This window comes from Caloenas nicobarica, chromosome 3 (genome assembly GCF_036013445.1).
Source record: "Caloenas nicobarica isolate bCalNic1 chromosome 3, bCalNic1.hap1, whole genome shotgun sequence".
NCBI classification, from domain to species: Eukaryota; Metazoa; Chordata; class Aves; order Columbiformes; family Columbidae; genus Caloenas; species Caloenas nicobarica.
The window spans coordinates 71001409-71026796 of record NC_088247.1 but is presented as its reverse complement, the minus strand read 5'-3'; the positions used below and the strand labels follow the sequence as shown (position 1 = coordinate 71026796).

General features: G+C 39.0%; 1 protein-coding gene across 5 annotated transcripts in view; it reads left to right on the top strand.

Moving 5' to 3' along the window:
* Positions 1 to 25388, top strand: part of UTRN (utrophin) — a 378237-nt gene that overhangs the window by 81006 nt on the left and 271843 nt on the right. For all 5 annotated transcript variants that reach the window (XM_065631423.1, XM_065631424.1, XM_065631422.1 and 2 more), the window contains 16 exons: positions 851 to 943; positions 1831 to 2003; positions 5567 to 5682; positions 6791 to 6954; positions 7459 to 7662; positions 8798 to 8979; positions 9694 to 9844; positions 11318 to 11437; positions 12182 to 12283; positions 15310 to 15417; positions 16013 to 16192; positions 17512 to 17681; positions 19349 to 19472; positions 21221 to 21308; positions 23802 to 24037; positions 24306 to 24486. In XM_065631423.1, coding sequence (XP_065487495.1) covers positions 851 to 943; positions 1831 to 2003; positions 5567 to 5682; positions 6791 to 6954; positions 7459 to 7662; positions 8798 to 8979; positions 9694 to 9844; positions 11318 to 11437; positions 12182 to 12283; positions 15310 to 15417; positions 16013 to 16192; positions 17512 to 17681; positions 19349 to 19472; positions 21221 to 21308; positions 23802 to 24037; positions 24306 to 24486 — 2392 coding nt within the window. The remainder of the gene's footprint in view (positions 1 to 850; positions 944 to 1830; positions 2004 to 5566; positions 5683 to 6790; positions 6955 to 7458; positions 7663 to 8797; positions 8980 to 9693; positions 9845 to 11317; positions 11438 to 12181; positions 12284 to 15309; positions 15418 to 16012; positions 16193 to 17511; positions 17682 to 19348; positions 19473 to 21220; positions 21309 to 23801; positions 24038 to 24305; positions 24487 to 25388) is intronic.

Genomic DNA, 25388 nt, shown 5'->3' with positions numbered 1-25388 from the left:
TTTGTCTCCTCTGCCATAGGCAGCTGTTCCTAGCCCAATTTCCATAGGCATGGTGGTGACTAATGCAGCGTCCTGCTGTTGGTTCCCTCCAGAAGGTGGTTCAGAATTTGTGGCACTTTCTCTGTGTTGACTGAATGAAGACTTGATGCCCCAATTCAGTTCAGACTCTAAGGTAGCACCAAGTGAGTATCTGGTAGCGTACCCTAAGCTTTGCCTCTTCTGAGGGTGGAATACTTGATGCAGGAGCAGGTAGCCTCTCCTGCCCTCTTGCTTTCTGAAATAATCTCTTTGCCTCTCTTTTTGTGTCCTTATCTTTTTAATGATTTCAATTAAAGCCTCACTGAGTCTGTATGGGGTCTCATGTATATAGGAAACTTGTAAATTTTATTTTTTCCTTGAGTTTTTGGTCTCTTTGTATAAGTTGTTCTATTTGGATGCTGGTTCATGTGAAGAACAAACCTATTAATTAGAGTTTTCATGGACCTGTAATATCTCTGAGTGTGTCCAGCAGCATGACCGTTTAATTTTTTTTTTTTTTTAATATCAGATCCTTCATGTTTGCATTTCTACTGGTCAGTTTTAACTGATAGTATGCATCTCTATATTAGAGGAGAGGATAAAACTCTTCCAGTAGAGTATCTTCTTTGGTGCCATCTTTTGTTGTGTTGTTTAAGCAGTTGTCATGACAAACTCAGATAAGACAGTACAGTCATCCCTAGTTCTCTCTTTCTAATTACTTTTTATTTCAGAGCACTTGATAATATGTGGCTGGACAGCCAGGAATATGGGGTGGGGATGCAACTTGAAGCTGTGATAAGTGTTTAATATAGAGCTGATCCAACCTCTCCAGGTGGAGCTAGTGAATATTGGAGGAACCGACATCGTTGATGGAAATCACAAGCTGACACTGGGGCTGCTGTGGAGCATTATCTTGCACTGGCAGGTGAGAGGCTGCTGAGAAATCCCTCCCTTTTTCCAGGAATCATATGTGTCGATCTGTGGGGATTCTCACAAATCTTCCTGGGGTTTTGGTGACGGAAAATACTGCTTCTATTTTGGGCTGGTAAATAAAGGCAGGCCAGTGTTTGGTTTCTGATTGCTGTCTATTGGTTGCCCCCTGCAACATGTATTCTTGTGTGTGCTCAGTTGTACTCGGTCTCGCAGTTTAGTTCCTGCTAGTGTTAATTGCAGAGAGGCTTTTCAGGCTGAAGCATTGTATTTATATTCCTTCCTCAAGGCTTTTATGCATTTTCGTTAGCAGGTAGTATTTTTTTACTATCTAGGTAGCTGTGTTGGGTTTGCGTCTTGTGTACTGCCCTGTATGTTTGTTTCTCAGTCTCATAGGTTGAATTGCTCCTGGTTTATCCAGGTACCTGGGAGGATCATTGAATTCACTAGGAGGGACTTTGGCGGATGCTTACGCATAGTACCCAAACAGCAAACTGCTTTTGTTGGCTTAGCAGATAGCCTCTTCTTGCAGAAAACCCATTCAAGCTGCATTTTTGGGGTTTGCTTACTGGTGGAACTGCAGCACAGGGCAATGAGAACTGTTATACCCCACACTGAGCACAGGCAGAACTAAAGAGGAGGATAGTAATGTAAGAGTAACGTGTCATTATTACATGAAGCGTTACTGGTTCTTGTAATTAGTAGAGTGCAAAGATTGCCTGAAGACTGCTATTATCAAATTTCATGTGAGGATTTAGAGTTTGTCATAGGTTTTCACGGGAAAGACCCTTTCATGATTTCTGAAATAACTTAGTTCAAAGGCTTTGTAAGTAGGAAAAGTGGAGAACATGTCTGTAAGGTGTAGTTGCTGCTGTCTTGCAGGTGAAGGATGTCATGAAGAACATCATGTCAGATTTGCAACAGACTAACAGTGAGAAGATCCTGCTGAGCTGGGTTCGGCAGTCCACGAGACCTTACAGTCAAGTCAATGTTCTGAACTTCACCACAAGCTGGGCAGATGGACTCGCCTTTAATGCTGTAATCCACAGACACAAGTAAGTAGCAAACAGCTTGTCTTAGACCTAGTGAACTATGTAGCTTTTTTCCCATGTCTTCATGCTTTAGCAATTGACAGCTTCTAGCCTGTTTTGTTGATTTTTTTTTTTTTTTTTTTTTTTTCAGTGTGTGTGTTTTGTTTTCTTGTGGTAACAGTAACAGTGGAGGGATATTGCCAAAGCCTTGCAAAGAATGGAGCCAAGGCAGCAGCGTAACTCTTAGTTCCTTCACATGCATGCACACTTGCTAATTGAAGTGGATTTACATGCCGCTTAATGTGCATTATACAGCAAATATGCTGAATGGGTCTCTACAAGGGGCTGACCACCTTCTTCCCTTGTACTACCTTCCTCCTGCCCTCCCTCCTCTGCAAAGGGAAATGTTTCTTCAGCTGGAGTTTGCCATATAATTTTAATAGGAAGATACAGAAGCTTCAAAGTGAAGGAATAAGAAAGTCTCTGTAGCTTTTCTTGGATTTTGAATGTATGTTGCTTGACAGGCAATGTATGCAGCTCTTTCAGGAGAACTGTTGAGCAGAAGAATCAAAGGGTAATAGAATACTTCAGGTGTCTGTAGCGTATTCATTAGTTCATTATACTTTATAAGGAATGCTGTTAAATCTTCTTTGCACAGAAGCTTTTGTGTTCTTTCTGATTTTTGGAGAACTCTTTGGTAGTCTAAAGAAATAATCATTACAGACTCCTATGAAAGCTGCATACAAGTTCTTTTTTCTCAGTTTTCTTTGTGATCTGCTTCTGGGCAATCCATTCTAATCTGGTGTACTTTAAATGAAGTCAGCTCATTGCTTTGCAACGGCTGACTGTTCTTAACCATAAATAACCATTTTAACATGGTAATGGTGTGATAACATCCAGAATTTAAACAGGCCTCCTTGCCACTCAGGTATGTGTCATGGCGAATGCTTTACAAACACCCAGAATACTTATAGCCAGCATATGTTCACTTTGAGCCTGCCGTTCTCTGCTCTTAAGTGCGCATTTGGGTTGTGCCAACTGAAATAACAGGCTCTGTCACAGGGTTGCTGGCTTTGGGATGGGTCTGCCCTGACACACCTATGGGCCTTGTAGACCAGAGCTGGCTCGTGTTCAGCCTGCACGGATGCATGGGGAGCGCCTGCTCCACACTGATACCTCCGGAAAGTTTGGTAGGATTGTTCTGCAAAGGCAGAGCAATACTAGCAAAGGTCTTTCTGGAGTTTATCAGAAGTAGTACCAAGTCCCTTCTCTGGATGGTATGAGCTGTACCAGTGCTGTTCATAGTAGCGTAATTGCCTGTAGTTGCGTAGCTCTGCTGCTGAATGTGTGAAGCTTTGTGATGGAGAAAGCGCCAGCGTTGAGACACAAGTGAGACTGAGGTGACCTGGGCTAAGCAAGAGGAGAGAGGTAGCAAAATTTGCTTTAGGCTCTTTGTTGTCCTTATGTGTTGTGATTGTGTGCTTGGGCTTTGTGGGATTTGAAGTCCCTGAGCTCTGCCCTTTTCAGAGCAGTGTTAAGTAGCAAAAGCCCCTGTTGAAAACTTTAACAGTGTAACTGAACTTTCCTCTGGCTTTATAAAATTTCTCAGTTACCTGGCTCTGCTGATGTCTGAGCCTTTTATTTCCTCCTCCTGGGAGCCTGGCAGCTGTCAATGCATCAAAACTCAGCTTTGCTGTCCCTGGGCACCAGTCCTTTAGCCAGGGAAGTGCCATTTTCCCCACATTTGAGCTGGGTTTAAATTCAGTTGGCTTTGAAAGAGAAGCTTTAAAAGGCACTTGCAAGGATCAGGGGGATTTGGGCAGGTTGCTAAAGTAGTAGGACAACAAAGCTATTTAGCGTACCCAGACAGTAGTGCTTCCCTGCCTAAGGGGCATTTTCAATATTGCTTTTTAAATTTAGCTTAATATGACACTTAATATAGGAGAATTTTTGTGGATCCTATTAACAGGTTTACTAGCTTGCTTTTCTCTTTATGTGTGTATCAGCTATTGTTAGCAGTGCTACCTCCTGGCTATAATATCTAGTAACTTTGTAACACTTTGCAGTACTTCATAAAATTATATGAGGTAATTGGACATTTAACATTTTACTTTACTGGTCTCTTTAATTTCCTAATATTAGCTTAGTTCCTCTTTGAATTGAATTCTGTCCCTTGGTACAATTTTCTTGCTCATAGGTAAATACCTAGATTGCATTTTATTGAAATTTGTGTTATGGCAGTGTGCAGGTAGTGGATATACAATATGCTTATTGCAATGTGTTTTTCAAAGTAAGAGTCTCTGCTAAGGTTTTTTGTGAATCTATGTGGTTATCCTTGTTCCTTCTTGCATGCAGGTACAGTATTCCACTTGTTTCTATCAGGATCTTTGTATACCTCTGTTTCCCGCTCACCCCACCTGCCCTGTGGCTTTTTGCCTTCTCAGACCCTGCTGACTTATGGCCTTCCTGTGTCACAAAGTGTAATGACTCAACAGATGTTAAAAGGATACTCTCAGGACTATTTACACTGAATTAAGTATTAAAAGAATGAAAGGCAAGCCTATCTCTTCCTCCCAAAGTCCTATAAAGCACAGAATCAATAGCAGTGTTTTAAAGAGAAGCCACTATTACAGAGGAATGAAAGGTATTTTCATGGCTTTGCAGTCCTACAGCTGTGCTGCTGCAGCACAAGGCTGATCATGCCCTGTCAGTGCAGATATCACTAGGAGGGGGCCCTGTTTTCTGACCTGGTGTCAAGCTCTGTGCTCTGCTCTTTCCCCTTGAGACCTCTTGGTCTGTTTTGGGTGCGCTGTGGAACTGGAGATTTGGTTAAGCCTAATGTGAAATGAAGGCTGCTGGCACTGCAAATCGATCAGCTCCTTGGTCTGATTCACATCCTGTCTATCGTGAGCTCTTGTGATGTGTGGTGTGTTGTGGTGGTGTGTTTGTGTGTGTTTTGTGTGGTGGGTTTTTTTTGTTTGTTTATGTCATTTGTGGTTTGTTTGTTTGTTTGTTTTCTTTTATTGGGGGGGAAAAAAAACTGTGGGGCAGTGTGAACAAGCAGGGATGGAGACCACTGCTGTTCCTGGCTGTGATGGTCTGGGGTCACTGAGCCACATCTTAAGTTTGGAATGAGGCTTTCCAGGAACAGAGTGACTCTTGACTACCCAGCAGAGCCTGATGCAGAAAGCATGTAGTAACAGTAATGCTGTGAAAGAAAAAGCTCAAGAAAACTGGTTCTGGAATAAATTTTAAACACAGAGTTTATTTATGTTTGTGTTAGTAGTACTTAACCTCCTGTTGCAGTCAGTGAGTGTGTGTATAGAATACATAGAGTGGAAAGTAGATGTTGCTGTGGACATGCAGTCAGTTAATTGATTTGTGATTGCCAGATTCCATTTAATAAAAAGAAAGTACATTTTTGTATTTATGCATTTGTGTATATGCACTTATGTTTTTATTTTGTGTGTATGTTTGTATAGCTTAGGTAGCTACCTTCATATCCATAATGTCGTATTCTGCAGGGTATGGAATTTTTCTTCGGATAAAATTTACTGCTTTCTTTCCTGTTTTGTCTTTACTTTTAGACCTGAGCTTTTCAGCTGGGATAAAGTTATAAAGATGTCCCCAGTTGAGAGACTGGAACATGCTTTCAGCATAGCCAAGAACCACTTGGGAATTGAGAAACTGTTGGATCCTGAAGGTGGGATGTTGTTGTTTTACTTGAAGCTTTTTTGAGGTCTCCTGAAATAAATTCCTTCTGTTGTCCTTTACTATGAATACCAATTCTGGCAGTTTTGTTGAGAGATATTTGGTTTCAAGCCCTTAAATTTTGGTTTAAAAGAATGTAAATTGTAGAGTAAGGGTATGTCTGTGCGTGTGTATGCTTTGGCTTCTTGAACATTAAAGTTCAGCTGACTCACTACTCAGAGACCGTATACCCAAGGTGAAGTTGGTACTCTGCCTTTGTTTTATTTGAGGTAGGAGTTCTACCACAAGGGTCTGTACTTTTCAGATGAAGTAGAACATTATGTAGAAATGGGAGAGCTTAAGAGCTTGTAATCTTTTTTCTTTATATATACACTGAGTAGCAATAGCTGCCAGTGCTGTGGACACCAACCATGTGGGAATGCTGAACAGGAAACCTTTATGGCATCTTAGTAAAATCCTGAGCTGTCACTCTGCTTTGAAGTGAGCCTCCAAAGATTCAGTCTGTACGACAAGCTCTCAAACGTTATAGATTTAAGCACCACCTTGTATTTAAAAAAAAAAAAAAAAAAAAAAGTCACTGAATGGGTAGCGCTCCTAAACTGAGAGAAAAGTGAATCTGAATCAGTGAAACTCTTTTCCATATGAAAAGTAAGGAAAATTAACTGACCAACGCTGGGAGAGGGGAGAGTGAAGATAAGGCCTGAATGGAAGTGTTAGTTTATGTGGGATACTGACCCTGAACTGCTTTTCTGTTTGGGAGATGCTCCAGAATAGTTTTCCGCAGTTTTTTTATTCCATAGTAACTTCAGGTTTGGGCTTTTACTTCATAATAATCTTGCCTTTTAACGTGAATTCACTTCCAAATGTAGAAAACTAATTTTTTAAATTTTTTCTCCTTTGTACTGCTTTCAATGTATGCCAAACCTGGCCTTTTCACTTAAAGCTTACTAAAGACTACTTAAAAGAAGAACCTGTGAGCCTGAAGAACCTGTGATTTACACTAGATGTAAAGTCTAGTCTTCATTCTTTATTCTAAGTAATGCTTTAGAAAAGCCGCTTCCTCATTTATTTTTCCCCATATTTTATCTTTTTTGGTGCAGATGTTGCTGTACAGCTTCCAGACAAAAAGTCTATTATTATGTATTTAACCTCTTTGTTTGAGGTGCTTCCTAAGCAAGTCACCATGGAAGACATCCGGGAAGTGGAGACCCTGCCAAGGAGATACAAGCAGGAATGTGAGGATGGAGAGTTCAACATGCAGCAGGTAGTTGTCATCAAAGTCTACCTGGCTTTTCTTGAGTTGTAATTTTAGCTGATCTTCAGGCTTGTCAGTTATCTCTGGAACATGCCTTTTATCTTGGGCAAAACAACCGGGAAAATATGAAAAAGCATAGCATCTTCTTTGTGATTTACTTCAGTGGTTCTATCTTCCTCTTTTTCTTCTTTTCCAATTAATGTACGAAATCCTGTGTGTTGAGGTATAAAGGTCTATCTGTATTACGGTTCTTTCTTCTGCTTCTCTTTCTCAATTGTCTTGGCAAGCTGGAGAGAGTGGCCCAATATCTTTAACTGAGTTTGCTGCAGGAATTGTGGTGGTGGTTGTTCATTAGTGCTGACTGTGGCCATTCTCACTAAAAATGTATCCAACAATTACGTTTAAAATTTTTTGAAGACTTGAAAGGGATCTTAGTTGTTCTGGTTTAAGTATCATTTAGGAAGGCATCTTCTGTGCACTTTCTAATACATTGCTTTTCTCTTGGTTGCGTAGGCTGTAGCACTTGAAGAGGAGCAAGGCAGTTCTAGAGCAGAGACTCCCAGCACAGTGACAGAGGTGGATATGGACTTGGATAGCTACCAAGTTGCTCTGGAAGAAGTACTTACGTGGTTGCTGTCAGCTGAGGATGCATTTCGGGAACAGGAAGAAATATCTGGTGATGTTGAGGAAGTCAAAGAGCAGTTTTCCACCCATGAAGTAAGCTTCTCTTAAACTCATTTGTTGTTTTTCTTTTTTTGTGTGTGTGAGCTGCAGAACTTCCATCCTTATCCAAAACCTGCCATTCTGTTTCTTGTTGCTTTTTCTAAATTAAAAGCACCTCTAACTGAATGTGATGGTTTTGATGTGGGTTTTTTTTTGTTGACAAAAAATAGCTTCTTGAAGGTGAAACAGATCTTTTTAGGAGAACCTACAGGGGAACACACTTTGAAACTTTATTTTTTAAAATTTTTTTTTTCTTTTTAATCAGCTTTTGGTGGCTGGCTCATTGGTGTCTATAATACAAAGACAGTCTGATCCTGGCTGATTTGTGCTTCTCCGCTGCCAACTACTAAAAAGCCCGGTCAGCCTTATGTCACTTTCTGTTAAACAAGGGCAATGCTGAAATTCATAATCATGTCAATTTAATTCAGTGGTTTTCTGGTCATGATTAGCATAGTTTATTTCAGAAACATATGTTGTTGCTTCCAAATTATTGTTGTTTCCAAATTATTTTGTTTTGGTTCTGTTCCAAGTCTGAACAAGTGTTCTAGTGTTGGTAAAAGTTTCAAGTATCATGTTGGATGTTTAGGTTTGTACTGTGTCAGCTTACTGTATACAACTGAATTTAAAATCTGAATGCTATTCAATCTGAAAAATTTTTTTTTTCCTACTGTGCTACAGTTTTAAAGTAGTGAACCAAAGGAAGAGGTGTTCTGGATTTATAGTAAATATGTGAATTTTTAATGTTATTAACTTGTAGGGTTCCATTCTACAATGTATTTCAGATCTTATTTTATGTTCTCTTGGTGATGGGTAAGTTTGTTTTATTTTCTTGATGCATTTTTCAGAGGTGGTCTTCTTGTAAACAACTTTTACGCTGAGGTGATCAGCTTTTATTTTTTTTTTCCCCAATTAGCTCTGTTTTACTGGCTCTAGAATTTTTCTAGCTCATGGAGAATCTTCTATCAGAGAGAGGAACAGGTCTGCCATGCTTATGAGTTTGATGGTGCCAGCTCATTTTGCAATACTGTTTCAAATGTGACAATTTATTAATATTAGACCATTTACAAGTTCATAAAGTCCTGTAGGAGCTCACAGATCACAGTGACATGGCTGATTATTCAATTTCCAGGCTTTTATGATGGAACTGACAGCGCACCAGAGCAGCGTGGGCAGTGTCCTGCAGGCTGGGAACCAGCTGGTGGCCCAGGGAAATCTGTCTCCCGAGGAGGAGTTTGAGATCCAGGAGCAAATGCTGCTGCTGAACTCCCGCTGGGAGGAGCTGCGGGTGGACAGCATGGACAGGCAGTCCCGGTGAGTCCCGCTGCACAACCTCTCCTGGAGCTGCAGGACCAACCGCCGGTGCTTCCTGCATCTCGGAGGAGTGGGTTTGCATCCATTTGTAACATTATTTCTTTCAAATTCAACTCTTCAGTTTGTGACATGAAATCCATCTTCTTCATACTTTCCAAGGTGAAATGAAAGAAATGAATGTAACTGGGTTTTTCCAGATTCTTATGTAAAAGTGTTTAGTGACTGTTATGTTACATAAACATGCCAGACTAAATATATAGTATCTACATGCAGTAGTTACATAAATGTGTTTTTAATATTTCAGTATTTTAAGTTCCTCAATAAAGCATACAGTAGATGTGGATAGCTATGTGTGTTTACACAACTAAAAAGCACTTAGAAGAGTTTTTTCCCACCTGTGGGTTATCAAGCTAAAAGCTGTACATCAAGGGAGAAACTACACTTTGCAGCTCTCAGCAGAGGCTCTGTTAGCAGCAAATCTCTATTGCAAGAAACAATCCCTGATTTAAATAGCATAATTCATTAACTTCTTTTTGTTGAGAAAAAAAACAAGGATACTTAACTGTATTCCTTATCTTAATGGTGAAAATTTTATTTGATGGTAGCTAACTGGTTTATGAATGGCCTTCCTTCTTTCGTATAAGAACTAGAACTTAGTCTTTTTCCTTGGGAAAACTGTTTCTGGAATAACACTGCTTGTGCTTCCCCCTGCAGCCTGCATGACATGCTGATGGAGCTCCAGAAACAACAGCTGCAGCAGCTGTCCGACTGGCTGACAGTCACAGAAGAACGCATTCAGAAGATGGAATCTCAGGTCTTAGCAGAAGATTTGGAGTCCCTTCAAAAACAGCTGGAAGAACATAAAGTAAACATTTTTGTCTGTTATGCAGCACGTATGGGAGAAGTATTTGGAAAATGTGTATGTTGGTGGGTTCCTTAGATGGGAAACTTGATCATGTCAGAAGTCGGATATGGCTGTGTGCTGAAGGACTGCATGTGATGTTTGGAAAGGGATGATGATGGGGTAGAGGGGAACTGGAAGTTTCTGGAAGTGCTTTTGTAACTGAACACTTGAGCACAGATATCTATAGCAGAAACTGTTATCTTCACTTCATGTAGGACATGAAACCTGTAGGGGAAATTGTGTTCTCTTCATTTTGTGCAGGAAATGAGGCTTCTCCTGGTAAATTGTTGGTGTGAGGAACAGTATGAAATATACTGTAGACAAACTTGCCTTTAGTGACTGACAGGCATTGCTGAAGCATGCTTGAGACTTACAGATTAAAATAAAGCAGGAGTTAAAACTGTCAGGAAGGACTTTCCAAGTCACTGATTCTAGTCCCTGCTTTTACAGGGATCACATCCCATAGACACTGCTCTCTGATGTGCACAACATTTTGGAAGTGGTTTGTCTCTCAGTTAAGTTTCCAGATGGGAGTTCAGCCTTTCTAGTCTACAGTGGGGTTTTTTTTGAAGGAGAAAGATGGCCTTTTTATACTTGTCATAGTTGCAGCTTTGGTTTTCGTACTCAGTACTGAGGTTTGACCTTCTTCCCAGCATGGGACATACCTCACAGGGCAAGAACTGCTGAGTATTTTTGGTCCTTGTAATTTCTTGTCCCAAATTTGTGTTCTTTCCTTTGTCTTCAATATCTCTGGAGTTTGAGATGTATTGTTCACAGAGTAGCTTAGGCTATTCTGAGATGAAAAGTGATATTTACAGTAGTGTAAAGGCATATTGATCTTGCAGAGATATTTTGGAGGTAGGCATTAACTCCGGAATCTGTTCTTCTAGGAGTTGTATGAATATTTAAATCTGCAGGTTATTTCAAACTAATCAGAGCTGTATGCTTTCTGCGGTTTTCAACTGTTGTCTTTGAACAACATGATTGATTATAGCACTGTTGATACTTATGAGAATTATATTGTCAGCTATTAAAAGACAAATGTTTTTAGTGATTTTGCTGTTTGGCATGCCCTACAATATTTGCTTATTAACAATAATGGCTTTTATAGAAACACTTCAGCTTTCTTACCTATAACAGCAGACATATAGAAAGTCAGTGCAGTTGTAATAGGATTCTTCTAGTAAAGTATGGTGCATACAGCTTAAAGCACTCCTCCTTGTTTTCTAACATTTTAATAGAACAGTTTTGGGTTAATTTCTGGCAGTCTTTTGCTTACATTTGTTTAAACTGTGCAGTGGTTGCCAGTGGTAAAATCTGTGTTTAACTGTTGAATCTGAAGTTCTTTGCCACAGCAGTTGTGTTAGTCACTGTGGCCAAAATAGCAGATTAACAAATGTATTCGAAGTTGGTAACCTCTCTTTGTTCTTCTAGAGCCTGCAGAGTGACCTAGAGGCAGAACAGGTGAAGGTAAACTCCCTGACACACATGGTCGTCATTGTTGATGAAAGCAGTGGGGAAAGTGCAACAGTGATTCTGGAGGAACAATTGCAGGTAAAATGTTAGAGCACTTTTTTTTAATTGTAGTAGCAGGCACTTAAAACCTTTGCATATAATTGTTAATCAATATTTTTGTGTGTAGAGACAATTTATCATGGAAAGTAATTTAAAGTAATATTTTTAGAAGCAATATTAACATAAAGAATTATAAAACTTGCTCAGAATAAAACCTGTGAAAGTGCTTTGCTGACTTTCAAACTCAATTCCCGATGAGTCAAGTTATTTGCATTCCCAGTGACCTTGGCACTTTTGTAGTATATCCTTTAAGCAGTTTCATTAAAATGGGAAGGTGCACAGTACAAGTCTGATTTCACAGAAGTAGTTTTCATTAGGAAGTTAAAATCTTATGGGAAAAATATTTGAAGACATGAGCAGAATTTATCTAAGGAATATTGCGTGAAGTATTTTCCCATTTTTGTCAGAAGTTAGACTGTAACCTGAAGTATAGGGAGTGTGAAACAGAATTTATTGAAACAGAATTCATGCTACTTTGTTCAATCCTTTTGAAGTCAAATAGCTCACTGACTTCAGCAAAAGCAGAGATAAGGCCACAGTTGAATGCTCTTGAAAGTTTTAACCTCCAGCTTTGTGCAATGCAACAATGGCAATTACTGGCAAGCAGGTAGCTGTAATGTAGAAAGAGGTTACTCTGAAGGAGAAATTACACTTTTGAGTATCTGATTTTTGAGTTTCCTTGTGAGGCTTTGGAACGTTCATGAGTGTTCCCCGCTTTTGCAGAGGCTTGGTGAGCGGTGGACAGCAGTTTGTCGTTGGACTGAGGAACGACGAGTCAAGTTACAAGAAATTCAGCTTTTATGGCAAGAGCTGCTGGAAGAGCAGGTTAGTAGCTCTTCAGTTACCCAGAGCGTAAGTCTGTGGAGGTAAAAACCAACCAACCAAACCCCTTAGTAGGGTTTAACAGCTCTCAGAAAAAAAAAAAAAAAAAAAAGCCTTGAAAACTAGATTTTGTGTTGTTGCTTGGGTTCCCAGTGTTTCTTGAGGAGTAGAGTAGCTGTGCAGTGCAAGAGAAGATATTTTTTGAAGTTTAAATAGGAAAGCTTATAACTCCTTACAAAATAATTTCCAAAGTAGCTTGCAAAATGGCTGTGAAGTGGGTATATCTGTGACAGCAAAATGACAATGAATCACTACCTATTTAGTGGTTGGTAATTACAGAAATTTTCCTAATTAAGGTGTATGTGCTTCCAACATGGATACACATACACAATTTTGCAAACACCTAATCATTAGATGCTGTTTTCAAGATCAGGAACATGAAGTGTTTGGTCAATATAGAGAAGCATGCAGCTCATCTCATTTTACTGAGTTTGGGCAAACAACTGAGTTGTGTGGAAGATGGCATTGTGAGTTTTGTCTTGCTTTGATATTGCACATTTTGCATATATATGGAATATACTGCTCAAACACGAATGAGCTGATGGCATGAAAAATATGGTAACACAAGTACATGTGTTAGGTTTGTATGCTTAGTGCTAGAGCTTGTTTTGTGTTTCAGCTTAAAATATTTGATGGCTTTTCCTTTGAAGGTTTTACTTAAATTGTTTTGTTTTCTTAAATGATGGTATTTATCACGGTAAGCTATTGTTTAAACTCTGCGGTACACACAGATTGTTTAGACATTTGAAAGAAGTAGAACAGTGCTGATATAGCTGTTGCTATCAGTTACAGCCTGCTTTCCTTGACAAGATGTTTTGTCTACATATTTTGGGATGGTATATGTGTTTCTCCCTGGCCCCTCCTATATCTATTTGCAGTACATTGATAAGCTGTATTTGCAGCTGATATGACCTTGCTAATCTGACCCAAGGTTCAGATTCTGTTTTATCCAATGCTAACTATCTATTTATACGTATTTCTTTAAAATACTGTGATGGCGTATAAGTACATACAGAAAATTGTGTGCTTACATTATCTGACAAGTCTTGGGCAAGATAAGTCTTTGAGTTGAGAAGTAAGGGTTCCTCAAAAATCCTCTCTCTCTATATCAAGGTACAGACTCCAAGTGCTCTCTGTTTTGATGACCTTATGTAAACATGTTTCTGTTCTCTTCCACCCTTATTTGCCTGGAGAGAAGTGACCACTCATTGATTATTACAAAACTGTTAAGATGTCATCTTCTGTTGGCATTTCTTTGCTTTCAGCTTTTTAAAATTTGTATGTAATTGTGTTGCTCTGTAAAAATGAAAAAAATCGGTGTGTATTTAATGTAGAATGTCAGACAGCAAGTAATTAGGATGTAGAAGTTTATTTTAGGTGGTTTACATCAGTCTATGTTTGCGTACTTTGTTCAACTCTAAACAATGCATTTATTACTAGCAGGTTTGAATTGCATTTCTCTGTCCTCCAGAACTGTGAAGAACCTACAAAAATTAAAATTTGAAACTAATTAAAAACTTTAATACAAACACGTTGTTAACACAAAAGTAATTAAAACATTTAGGTACTATAATTTTTCCATTTTGCCCAACCAGATGGAGAGATGAGCAACAGCGACGCATCAGCCTTTTCGTGTCTGCCTAGAAATTTTTGGAAACCACATTGCCAAGTCAACACAATTCTTACCACTCAGGAAACAAATTCTTCAATCGGTGCCAGATATTTCTTAGCACCGTGATAATTATGTTTCAGTTTTCTGGAGAGAGTTGCCTTTGCTGATTTAGCAGAAATGAATTGAATACATTGAAGGGTTTTTAAGCTCCTCTTATGCATAAAATATGTTGGCTGGGATGACAGCATGATTTTTCCAGAGAGTATGTGGTATTATAGTTTTGTTTTTCACAGCCTTATGGCATTTCCACTACCATCATATTTGCTGTCTGTATATTCTGCATATTGGTTTACATTGGCAATGTAAACTACCTTAGCCCTTTGGCCCAGAAGTTGCTGTAGTGAGTTCTGGGACAATGCCAAAAATATACAGCTAGACTAAGGAGCCTAGTGGCTGCTGTAAATTGGGTTGTTCAAAGAACAAAAAGGCCTGCCTTGCTGTATTGTTTTATTTATTTTTTTTTTAAACACAGAGGAGTAGCAGCGTGCTAGTGGCTAAGCAACTGAACTTGGTGAAGAACTGGGTATTCTAGTCTATGGAGGTGGCTATGCAGCTGCAGCAATGTGTTGCAAAATATAATATAAAATGTATGAAAACATTCCTGATTCTTGATGCCAGTTATTGTCGGAGTTTCTAGAAGAGTGCTATGTGAATGAGGAGAAGTGAGACCCGGGAGAGATTTCCTAGAAAAAAAAGTGGAAAAAGTTCAAGATCCCTGAGTTAGTGCTATCCAGAGCAGACCACTCCAGGTTTTAGCAGTTATTGAGGTTGTATTTGCTGAAGTTATTTTGCAACTGGAAGTAGATACAGTAAACAGGGAGGTGACTAATTAATATCTGAGCCTTTGGCTGACTCCCTGGACTAAAAGCTCTGAATTATCAGTGATGTAGCTTCTGTGAGAAAATGTTTGTAATGACTGGTTTTGAATCACAGAGGAAGAAGGGTGGAGAATGGAAGAAAGCGTACATACCATTTTGATATATTTAATTCTAATATAATTTGTAAGTCCTACATCAGCTTTATGATGGATATCTGGTTGCTGCAAATTACTTTTTGGGGGGTGCGCTCAGATATATTGAGAAATGGTTTTGTTGAAATTGTTGGGAAGTATTGTGTAGTTCTCTGGTCTGATATTTTTGTCCCATTTTATGTACTATTTTTGTTAATGCCAGCTGAAATTCCTGCATATAAAGACTGCAGAACTGTGCTTTGAATGCAGAGATCTTAAAGTAGGAATTGTCAATAGCTGTTTGACAAACTTGGTATTTTTTGGTGCTGTTTTTCTTATGACCTGCAGTGCTTACTGAAAGCTTGGTTAACTGAGAAAGAAGAGGCTTTGAGTAAAGTCCAGACAAGCAACTTCAAAGATCAAACAGACCTGAGTGTGAATGTTCGAAAACTAGCAGTGAGTATTGTTATCCTGCTCTATCCTGTCAAATCTCATAGACTAAATGAATGGCAAATTACCAGTTTGGCCCCAATAGGAGCTGTGAATGCATGATACTTTGGACGCCAGGCCGGTATTCCCTCCTTGCCAGATTCTTTCACTTGGACTTAAAAAATGTGTACAACTTACTCTGTGGCCATTCCAGGTTGGTGTGCCAAGCTTTGAAACAGCTATCCTGGGTTTTTCCACAAGGTTTTGAGTTTATTGCAGGCCACCAGTCAGCTGTGTTTTCCAAAGGGTGGGTTTGTGGTGGTGGGGTGTGTGTGGTGTGCTTTTTTTTTTTTTTTTTTAAAAATACATTAGTGCATCTTGTTCCTGAACCGATCATTTGTAACTGTTACTCGAGAGATACTGCTGATTGCTCTAGGAGCTGTTTCAAGGATGTGCTCTTTTAAGATTGTCTGTTAGTGCCTTGTTACACAAGGGAACTGTTTTGAAACCTATGATGCATCTGGCTGAGGTAGTACTTTTTTTTTTTTTCTCCCCAAGGGATTAAAAGCGAAGGGGTGGCAGAACACTTGATGTTGTCTTCAATGTTTTCTTTTAACTTCAGATTTTGAAAGAGGACATGGGTATGAAACGGCAAACACTAAACCAGCTGAATGAGCTGGGTCAGGATGTGGCCCAGATCCTTGAAAACGACAGAGCATCCAGTAAAATTGATCAGGATCAAGAAGAACTAACTCAGAGGTGGGACAGTTTGGTTCAGAAGCTAGAGGATTACTCTAACCAGGTACCTAGCAAGGCTTTATTACTTTTTAGCTGTTTAGATGTCTGTATGTATGCAAACCTCACTGATGCTGTCCAAATGAGTTCTTGACGTCAGGCTAGAGAGGTAGGTGAGTACTCTTTCACATGGGCCTGACTTTATCTGCTGACAAAGCTTGTCTGCATTTTTTGGTCTTCAAAACCCCAAGTTGTTAATCTGACAAGTACTATTACTCCTTTCTCACACAGATTAAGCTTCATTTTTCTGATGAGTAAAGCAGGCTTGCCATGTATTATCAGTCAATGCAAATGCCTTTAAACATTGTAAGAGTGCTGGGACTGGATTAAATCTGATACTAAAAGAAAACAAAGACAAAACCCAAACCCCAGAATAGATAAATAAATGGGAGTCATACAAGCATTTATGCTCTGTGAGTATGATTTCTCATCTGTTGAAAATAGAGTAGTTGTTTGTTTGACATGTAATGATGATAGCCAAGCTGGGTTGTTAAATGTTTATTTTAGTATTTTCAGTGCTTGGTAATGTTTTTATTTAGACAGAACTCCCATTAGCTTCTCTGAGAATTTTGTTTGACAGTTTTATGACTCATATGTCCCTTTTTTGTGATATTAAAATTTTAATATGATGAAGGCTGTGGCAATGATTCATGATCCTGTTAGTGTAAAGCGAATGAGTTGTGTGGTCTGAGTAGGGGTCCGTTTCACCCATGTGGCTTTAATTTGTTCCTGTGTTTGAGTCAAAGCACTGGAAAGTGTCAAATCCTGTCTTCATCCTTTCACTCCCCCCGAAGATCAAGCACATACTTGGAACTTACACATTGATTCCTTTGGGACTTAGTTTGTAACCTTATTTTATAACTTCTTAAAGAGTGTGGAAGACTTCCATTGAGTGAGTTTTTAGGACAAATCTCCTGTGGATTGGCTCTTTCTGAGGTCTAGGCTTGGTTTTATGGGGTATGAGTATAAAACATAAGAATTGTGTGTTAATAAACCCAAAGCACCTTGGTTCTTTCTGTGAACCAAGCAATTATGAAACAAAATATATATAATGCTTATTTTGTTGATTTTTAGTTCGCTTGGACTGGCACGAAATTCTAGTTGAACTGAGAATTTTGATGCGTGGTTCGCATCTTTAAAATAAGAATAATGGGAGTTTTTCCTCTGGAGTGCATCTGTGATAAAGGTGCTTCATGATGGCTAGATGTGGTCATTTGTAAGAGTGAATGAATGGGCTTTTATGGCTGAATAAAAGGAACTAAGCAAAACCAATTCAGTTTGTATTAGAAATGGCATTTAACCTTTTTGCTAAATTATTTTGTACAGGTAACTCAAGCTGTAGGAAGCCTAGGGATGTCACAGGCTGCACAGAAGACTGTTGCAGAAACAACACCATTGAAGGAACAGGTAGTGGTTAAACAATCCAGACAGGAATTGCCCCCACCACCACCCCCAAAGAAAAGGCAAATCCCAGGGGACAGCGAAGCAAGGAAAAAGTAAGTATATGTTACTGCCATTTTCTCTTGCTCACTAAATACTACATAGACTCATGTCTCTTGGTCTTGGCTTTTGATTCTCTTTTTACGCAAGTTAGGAATACTTAAGTGGCAGTTGTGAGGTCTGGGGAACAGGAAGGGAATGTTATGTACAACCTTGTTTTCAGAGCAAGAGAAAGCCTGCAGCCTCCATTTCAAAGGGAAACAGGGATGTTTCATTTCTCAAAAAAGCACATCTCTGGTCCTTTGTACTTCAGTTCTTTTGCTGAAAGATAGAATTAATCATATTTACTTTCTTTTGGAAAAAATCTTCTCATCTTTGGTTGAAAAGTGGTGTGAAAGTGTCAAGTATTTTGATTTATTTATTATTTATCTCTAATCTCCATAAAATATATGGGAGAAATGAGAGAAACTGCAGGAACAGTATTGCAGTGATGGTCTCCTTTCACAAGTATATCTGGAGTGGCTGACTGATTTGTGTGTATAGAATCATAGAATGATTTGGGTTGGAAGGAACCTTAAAGGTCATCTAGTCCAACACCCCTGCCATGAGCCGGGACACTTTCCACTAGACCAGGTTGCTCAAAGCCCCATCTAACCTGGGCTTGGACACTGCCAGGGACGGGGCATCCACAACTTCTCTGGGCAGCCTGTTCCAGTGCCTCAGCAGCCTCACGATGAAGAATTTCTTCCTTTCTGTCTAATCCAAATCTACCCTCTTTCAGTTTAAAGCCATTAGCCCTTGTCCCATCGCTGCATGCCCCTGTAAAAAGTCCCTCTGTAACTTTTTCGTAGGCACCCTTTAGGTACTGGCAGGCTGCTATAGGGCCTGCCTGAAGCCTTGTCTAGGCTAAACAACCCCAACTCTCTCGTGTTTTTTTCTCATGAAAAATTTGAGTGACTAACAGTGAATTCTGTGTTTGGTGGGTTGTTTTTCCATGTTAGGATTTACACTGTGTTAAGTAGTATAATTGTAATATGGCATGACTTGTGGTCTGTATAGTACATTTTTCTTTCTCTCAAATTCTGTATTAGTTAATTTTAGGATTTGTTGTTTTGTTTGTTTTTGTTTTGTGGTGGTGGTGAGTTGTAGGTTTTAGCCATAAGAAAGTTATGTTAGTGTAGACATGTCCAACTATAGCCAAAAATATTAGGCTATGAGCTAATCTTTAGTCAGCTAAGCATTCAAAGAGATTTGTCCACTGTCACAGCCCTTAGTACTTTAGATTCTAGTTTTTTCGTCAGACTAAGTAGTGTTGCACATTTGTATGAAACCAAGAACTGTAATTCTTATTTGTCTTGCTCCTGAGGTTTAGTTTATTACTTTCAAAATACTCAGCATTGAGAAATATCTTTTGTGACATATTAAAAGAAACAGTAATAGTTTACATGAAGCTATGTATAAAAAAATAAGAAATAAATATCACTGTGCATTCTCAAATGGCTCCCAAGGCCGATACCAGGGACATAATTTTTACTGTGGCAGGTTTTTGAAAGTCTGTCTCTGTCCTACTGCCTGTGAGTAGTACTATGGGAAACGTGAATCTTGTGTGCAGCCTTGCTGTTTTGGGATTGAGTAATGTGCTGAACTTTAAGACTTCTGATTTTTCAGATAGTGACTGAATAGGGAAAAATGATGACAAAAATTGTCTGACCTTTTAAACCAGGTTTGATGCTGAAAGTGCTGAGCTCTTGAACTGGATTTCAAAATCAAAATCTGCCATTCAGGCCGCAGACATCAAAGAGTACAAGAAGATGAGAGAGACTTCAGACATGAAAGAAAAGTTGAAGGTAAAATTGGGAGACAGAGAGTGTTCCAGTGAATAGAATATTTTGTCTCTAAGCTGGCTGTCAGCTGGAGGTGTGGGCTGATCCACATGCTTCGTAGGGATTAAGTCCTTTAGTTAAATGGTTTCAGAACTGGATGTACATGGAAATCTCTGACCAGCTGGACACAAACTTTTGCTGATGTTGGGTTACACAATCCACAGGAAATTGTAAAAACATGTATTACTGATGTCTTCTTTGGAGTCCTGATAAATATCTGTCTTCAGGGTTAGTATCTTTTCCACTAAGCAGCATATTTTGGCTTTGTGTTTCACAGTTGGAGATGGAATTGATTGACACCACTTTTATAGTTTTGGAAGAGGTGGGCCAGTGAATCATGGACCCTTTGAATCATGCTGTGACACTGCACACACTGTACCACCCATGGTCTGAAGTCCATTATAACGTTTGGACACGTTGATATTTGCTCTATTAATCTGGGAGAAAACCTGATAGTTACAAATCGTGTATGGTATTGCTGACTTGTAAGACAGGATACGTAATTTTACAGGATTCTGTGGGAGCTACGAAAAAAGGATTTTATCTTCTTTTCCTTCTGTTTCAGGAATATATTCTTGCCTTTTTTGGTCCTTGAGCATACTTCGTTAATGAAGGCTTACTTAAGCTTTAGCAGGACCTGAACCTGCCTTTGAAATCAAAGACAATACTTAAAAATATCTATAAGGAGACTCCTCCTCAGTGCTGTAGTGCAAAATGGTGCCAGTAGGAATGTTTGGAATGGCAGAACTGTTGGAAATAAAAACCAAAACAATCCTCCCAATATTTTATTTATAGATCTTTATAAATGTTTGTAGCCCTTTAAAATAGGCTCCAAGATGAACACCAGGTTCCCATGAACAGCACTGGTTTTAAATGATTGGGCTCTAAGTGTGTAGGACAGTGTCTGTTCTTCCCAACTGTGCAAAAAAAAAAGAGCATACTGCTTCTGAATTTCCTGTAGTAAGTCTAAACCAGAGTAATGACCTTGGACCTCAGTTTCAAAAATATTTTAATTTGGAGATAGTTTGTAATAATGGAGGATATTGAAGTTGTGGCCTTGTGGCCAAGGAACTCTGCTGTCCTCTGTGGATGTTTTCTACTTCTTGGCTCACACAGGAACGTTCACCAATATCTATGACTTGAAGGGAGGAAATTGATCCTCTAAAAATCTTGGTAGACATGTAGAATTTCCCTCACCATTTCTTTATGAAGGAGAGTGAAGCACTAGAGCTTATGAGAGTGGATTATTAGTGTGTTATATTTCTTGCTAGCTGGACTTCTAGGGAACAGGTGGTTGTTTCCTTCTACTGGAAATGTCAGTAGAGACTGTAGAGGGGAAGGAACTATTTAAAAAAGTGTCTTTTCTCCACTGGTTCACATTGAATAATTACAATTTTTGATCACAAGTTACTTCTTTTAGCTGGTGTCCCAATATCTGATTTCACATAGCAGGATTGTCAACCCTTTTAACAATATTTTATTCCTGATGGTGTTGTACTAGTCTCTTGCTTGCCTGGTTCATGTGAGAGCTAACTCCTTTTTCACTTGTTGTCAGAAGAAAGAGAACTAATATGCATCTTGGAAAATGCTATATCCAGGAAAACTGGAATGCGTTTGGGGTAGTAGTGGGAAAATATATATTACTGGGAGGGCAGGAAGTCAAGAAGAATTACTGTCTCTGAAACGGTATTATTTTGGGGTTCACTTTGTAGGTGATTGAAAAAGAAAGAGTTGAAAAAAGCCAAAAGTTAGATGAACTGAAACGAAGTGGACAAATTCTTTTGGATCACATGGGAAAGGGTAAGTGACTTGAAGGTTTTCTGTTTTGTGATTTAATCATATGAGTTACTGAGATACTGAAATACACTATCTCCAGTTAAGCATTGCAATATATTCCTTCCCTCTCCCTCCATTTTCTTGCCTTCAGAGACACTGGTTATTGTTACTGTTACTGATTATTGATATGTTTTGTTTCTATTAAAGCTTATAGAAAAGCAATATTACTACTCTCTGTTTAATGTCTGTGTTCATTTGCAACCTTTTAATGGTTATTTTTATTGAAATAGAAATAATTTCTTAAAATGGCAGTAACATACTTCTGGGGGAAGGAGTTGTTTTAATTTTAAATTGTGTGGAGATTCTAAGTATAAAATTTTAAAATATAACCACCTTGAAGTGGAAATTTTGAAATCAAATTTGTGCTTGATAAATGTGTGTCTATCTCTATTTGTAGTTTTCTCTCTTTCTGTGAAAACTGTCAGTATGTTTTGATGATACAGTCACAATTTATGGTTCAAAGGCAAGGGAGAAGCCTACGTGCTTGAGGAAATGATTGATTTTCAATTAAAACACTTATCCATGGAAACTTGTAATTAACATCAGTGAAAGCTGAATCTTTAAGCCTTGCCAAAATCTTGTCATAATGACAAAATACCATCAGTGAAATGTGACTTTCTCCATAAAAAAGCTGTTCATATCATTCAGATCGGCTATGCACTTGGCTTCTGGTGAAGTTGCTGTGACTGGTAGCATTCAGACAGACGACAGGATAGTATCACTGTCCTGCATTCTGACCCAACATCCCTTTTGGAAAATGCTGATTTCCGTTGGATTTCCCAACTGTCACATTTTTTCCAGCCAGCCCCGATCTGCTAAGCATCTCCAATCCTCCCCTTCTTGCCTGCTACAGCTGAAGCTTTTTACAGTGGGTGCCAGTGTCCTGAAGCTGGTGGTTGGAAGCCACTGATTTGACCTGGAGTTTGGATTGTAAAAATTTGTAGCAGTTATCTTCAAACCTGGATAGAAATCTTTCCTCCCTCCCCCCCTTATAAACTCCTCCAGCTGTGATTGGTCATGGCTATGAAACCAGTATCTGTTGATCATAATGAGAAAAGCATAATTCAAAAGCTGCTTTGTATCAGCAAAAAAATAAGATAAAGAAATTTCTTCCCAATGCTTTGCTGTCTTAAAGGTTGGCATCTGTAGAAAATAACCAGTCTACAGCCTCTGGCTTTTTTAGGGTCTGCTAGTATGTTTTGCCAGCTCAGAATACCAGCCCTTCTCTCCGAGACCAGGCCAAACTACACCTGTGTGAAATAATGCACAGCACTGACATGCACGTCTATACATCCATTTCTGTCTTGGGGTGTGTACAGGCCGTGTTGTAATGGCAATGACCGATTGTTGTGTGCACGCACCCTGCTCTTATCTGGCTGGTTGCAGCTGCTGCACTTCTATGTTGTAGAGATGCCAAATGCGTGGCCAGTGTGTGAAGCCCAGGGAGGATCTATGGAGCAGAGCATTCAAGTGCCCTTGCAGAAGCTGGCTGGCTCCTCTGATCAGAGCTCTGAGCTCCACTTATGCTAAAGCAGTGCAGCAAAAAAAGCCCTTCCATGTGACTCTCCTCCTTAACAGTTCTGTCATTTAGATGGGAGCATAAGTTCAAATGACCCAAATATGCCTTATATAAAGAAGAGGTGGCACCTTGAAAGAGAATCTGCATCAGAAATTTGCAGTGGCAAGAATGTGCTGTTGAATGCATATTGCACTGAATTTTCTTCTTATGTAGCAAAACTGACAATCACTTCTGGCACTTGAGGAAATAAACAAATAAGGAATGGATGGGGGGTCTGTTTGTTTCTGCTGCATCCTCAAGTAATGCATTGATTTGTCAAAAAGATGGTACAGCAAGCGCTTCATGTAGTCACTGTGAGTGGGAAATAACCTCTTATTTTGTTGTGCTGCTTTTGTAGCTATTCATATTACCTAGTTATTTATCATGTCTGCATGCAATGTGACATTGTTAGCCATTTCTCCCTCTCTCTTCCAGTCTGACAGGATTTCCATCTACTTTTCCAATGAATTTATGGCTGCCTTCCAACTTGCCGCTTCCCTTTTCCTTTGCAGAGTCTAGAATCATTTAAAAAAAAAATCACTGAACGCTTACTTAAATAAAGCTTATTTTGCTTAAATGTACATATCAACATTTACACACAAATCATAATGGTAAAGAGAGTCATGATGGTCAAGAGTCAGCTCATTGTTGTAGATTAAAAAGTTATCAAGGAGAAAGAATGGCAGTGGGTATCTCACTCTTCGTTTTACTATTTCTGTAGAAATTAAAAGCTGAGACTCTGTTAGTAATAATTACAGTTTTATGGATTGTGGACTTGGAATCAAAGCATTTTGCATGTTAAATGCCAATGTGCTTCTGTATCTGAAGAGAGGAAAGGTTAAATACCTGTTAATCCAAATGTGTTGCAGTTAATATAACAATTTATATAATCTTTTTAGAAGGACTTTCTACAGTGGATATAAAAACTGTCATGGAGAAAATATTGTCAGGGTGGAAAGATGTGGTTCAACATCTGGAAGAAGTGGCCAGAAAGATAAAGTACCAGGAAGATATAAATGCTTATTTTAAGGAAATGAGTGAACTTGAGAAGGCTGTAATTGAAAAGGATGGCTGGCTTAAAAATGACACTTCTTCAGCATCCCAGCCCTCAGCAGTCCTGAAAGAGTTATGTCAGGTAAGTCTGGAAAAACTCCTTAATTTTGATTATAAGCTGTTAGGAGCACAGAATACCCCAGAGGAGCTTAGCCTAGTCAGTAACATAACTCAAAATTCCTGAGGCATCCCAATTTGACCAGAAGATTTTGATACCTGTGTCAAAGGAGTACTTTAACGTTTTTGTCCTAATTCCAGTAATGTGGAGGAGCTGTGCTGCAGTAGCTTACTGAAGATCTTTATGTTAACAAGGCAAGTGGAATATATATTTTTTTTTTAATCTTCCACAGCGGGAGTTAACTCATCTTGTAAGCCTGAGTCCACGGTTGGAACACCTGAAAGCCACCTGCAAGGCACTCACCTCTCAGCCCATGCCTCCTAACTTCATTCAGGAGAGCCTGAACCATTTTCTCAATCACTTCAGGTTGACTTGTCAGAAACTAGAGGAACGTCACCAGCAACTGAAGGAAGGTAAATATGTGTGTGTATATATATTAATATAAACCCTCCTGATACTTGTATTCTGATTTTGTTGTTACAGAATCACAGAATGTTAGGGATTGGAAGGGACCTCAAAAGATCATCTAGTCCAATCACCCTGCCGGAGCAGGAACATCTAGATGAGCTTACACAAGAAGGTGTCCAGGCGGGTTTTGAATGTCTCCAGAGAAGGAGAATCCACAACCTCCCTGGGCAGCCTGTTCCAGTGTTGTAGTTCTTGTGTTGGTTTTGAGCTGTTTGAAAACTCACTGAATTCTGGTAGAGTTTTCCTACTTACTCTGGGAGACTTTGGGTCAGGCTGACGAAATCTTTTTATTCACCTGAAAGAATATTTTTATGACCTCCTTTGTGCACACTACAAAATATATTGTTCCGTGGTGTTAAAAGTGATTATACAAGGATGAAAAATTCCTGAAACTACATGTAAGGAATTAGCAAAACATATTTAAGGTGGATAATATAGTTTGAAGAGATGTGTGTCTGACATTTACAGAAATAAATAATTATACTAGAAATGAAAAATGGAAGCTTAAGGGAACCTTGTAAAATTGAAGTGCGCATGTGAAATTTATTCTTTCATAGCTTTGTTGAGGACATTATTCATACATAATTCCTTTTGGAAATTTCATCTTTGAAGTGTTTTGGAACCTGGCTTGCTTTTCAGGCGCTTTCTACTTGGATTTTTGTTGCGTTGAAAATTTCATTAGGAGCATTCAAACCAGTCATGCTGGCTTGTAAAGGATTTTAAATGTAGTGCACAAAATATGTAGTTCTGATATTTTACAGCTGAATAACAAGAGCACAGACCTATAAGGAGCTTTTTTTCCTTAGTTTTCATTTTGTTTCTGGGGAAATCAAGGAAACATTTTGCT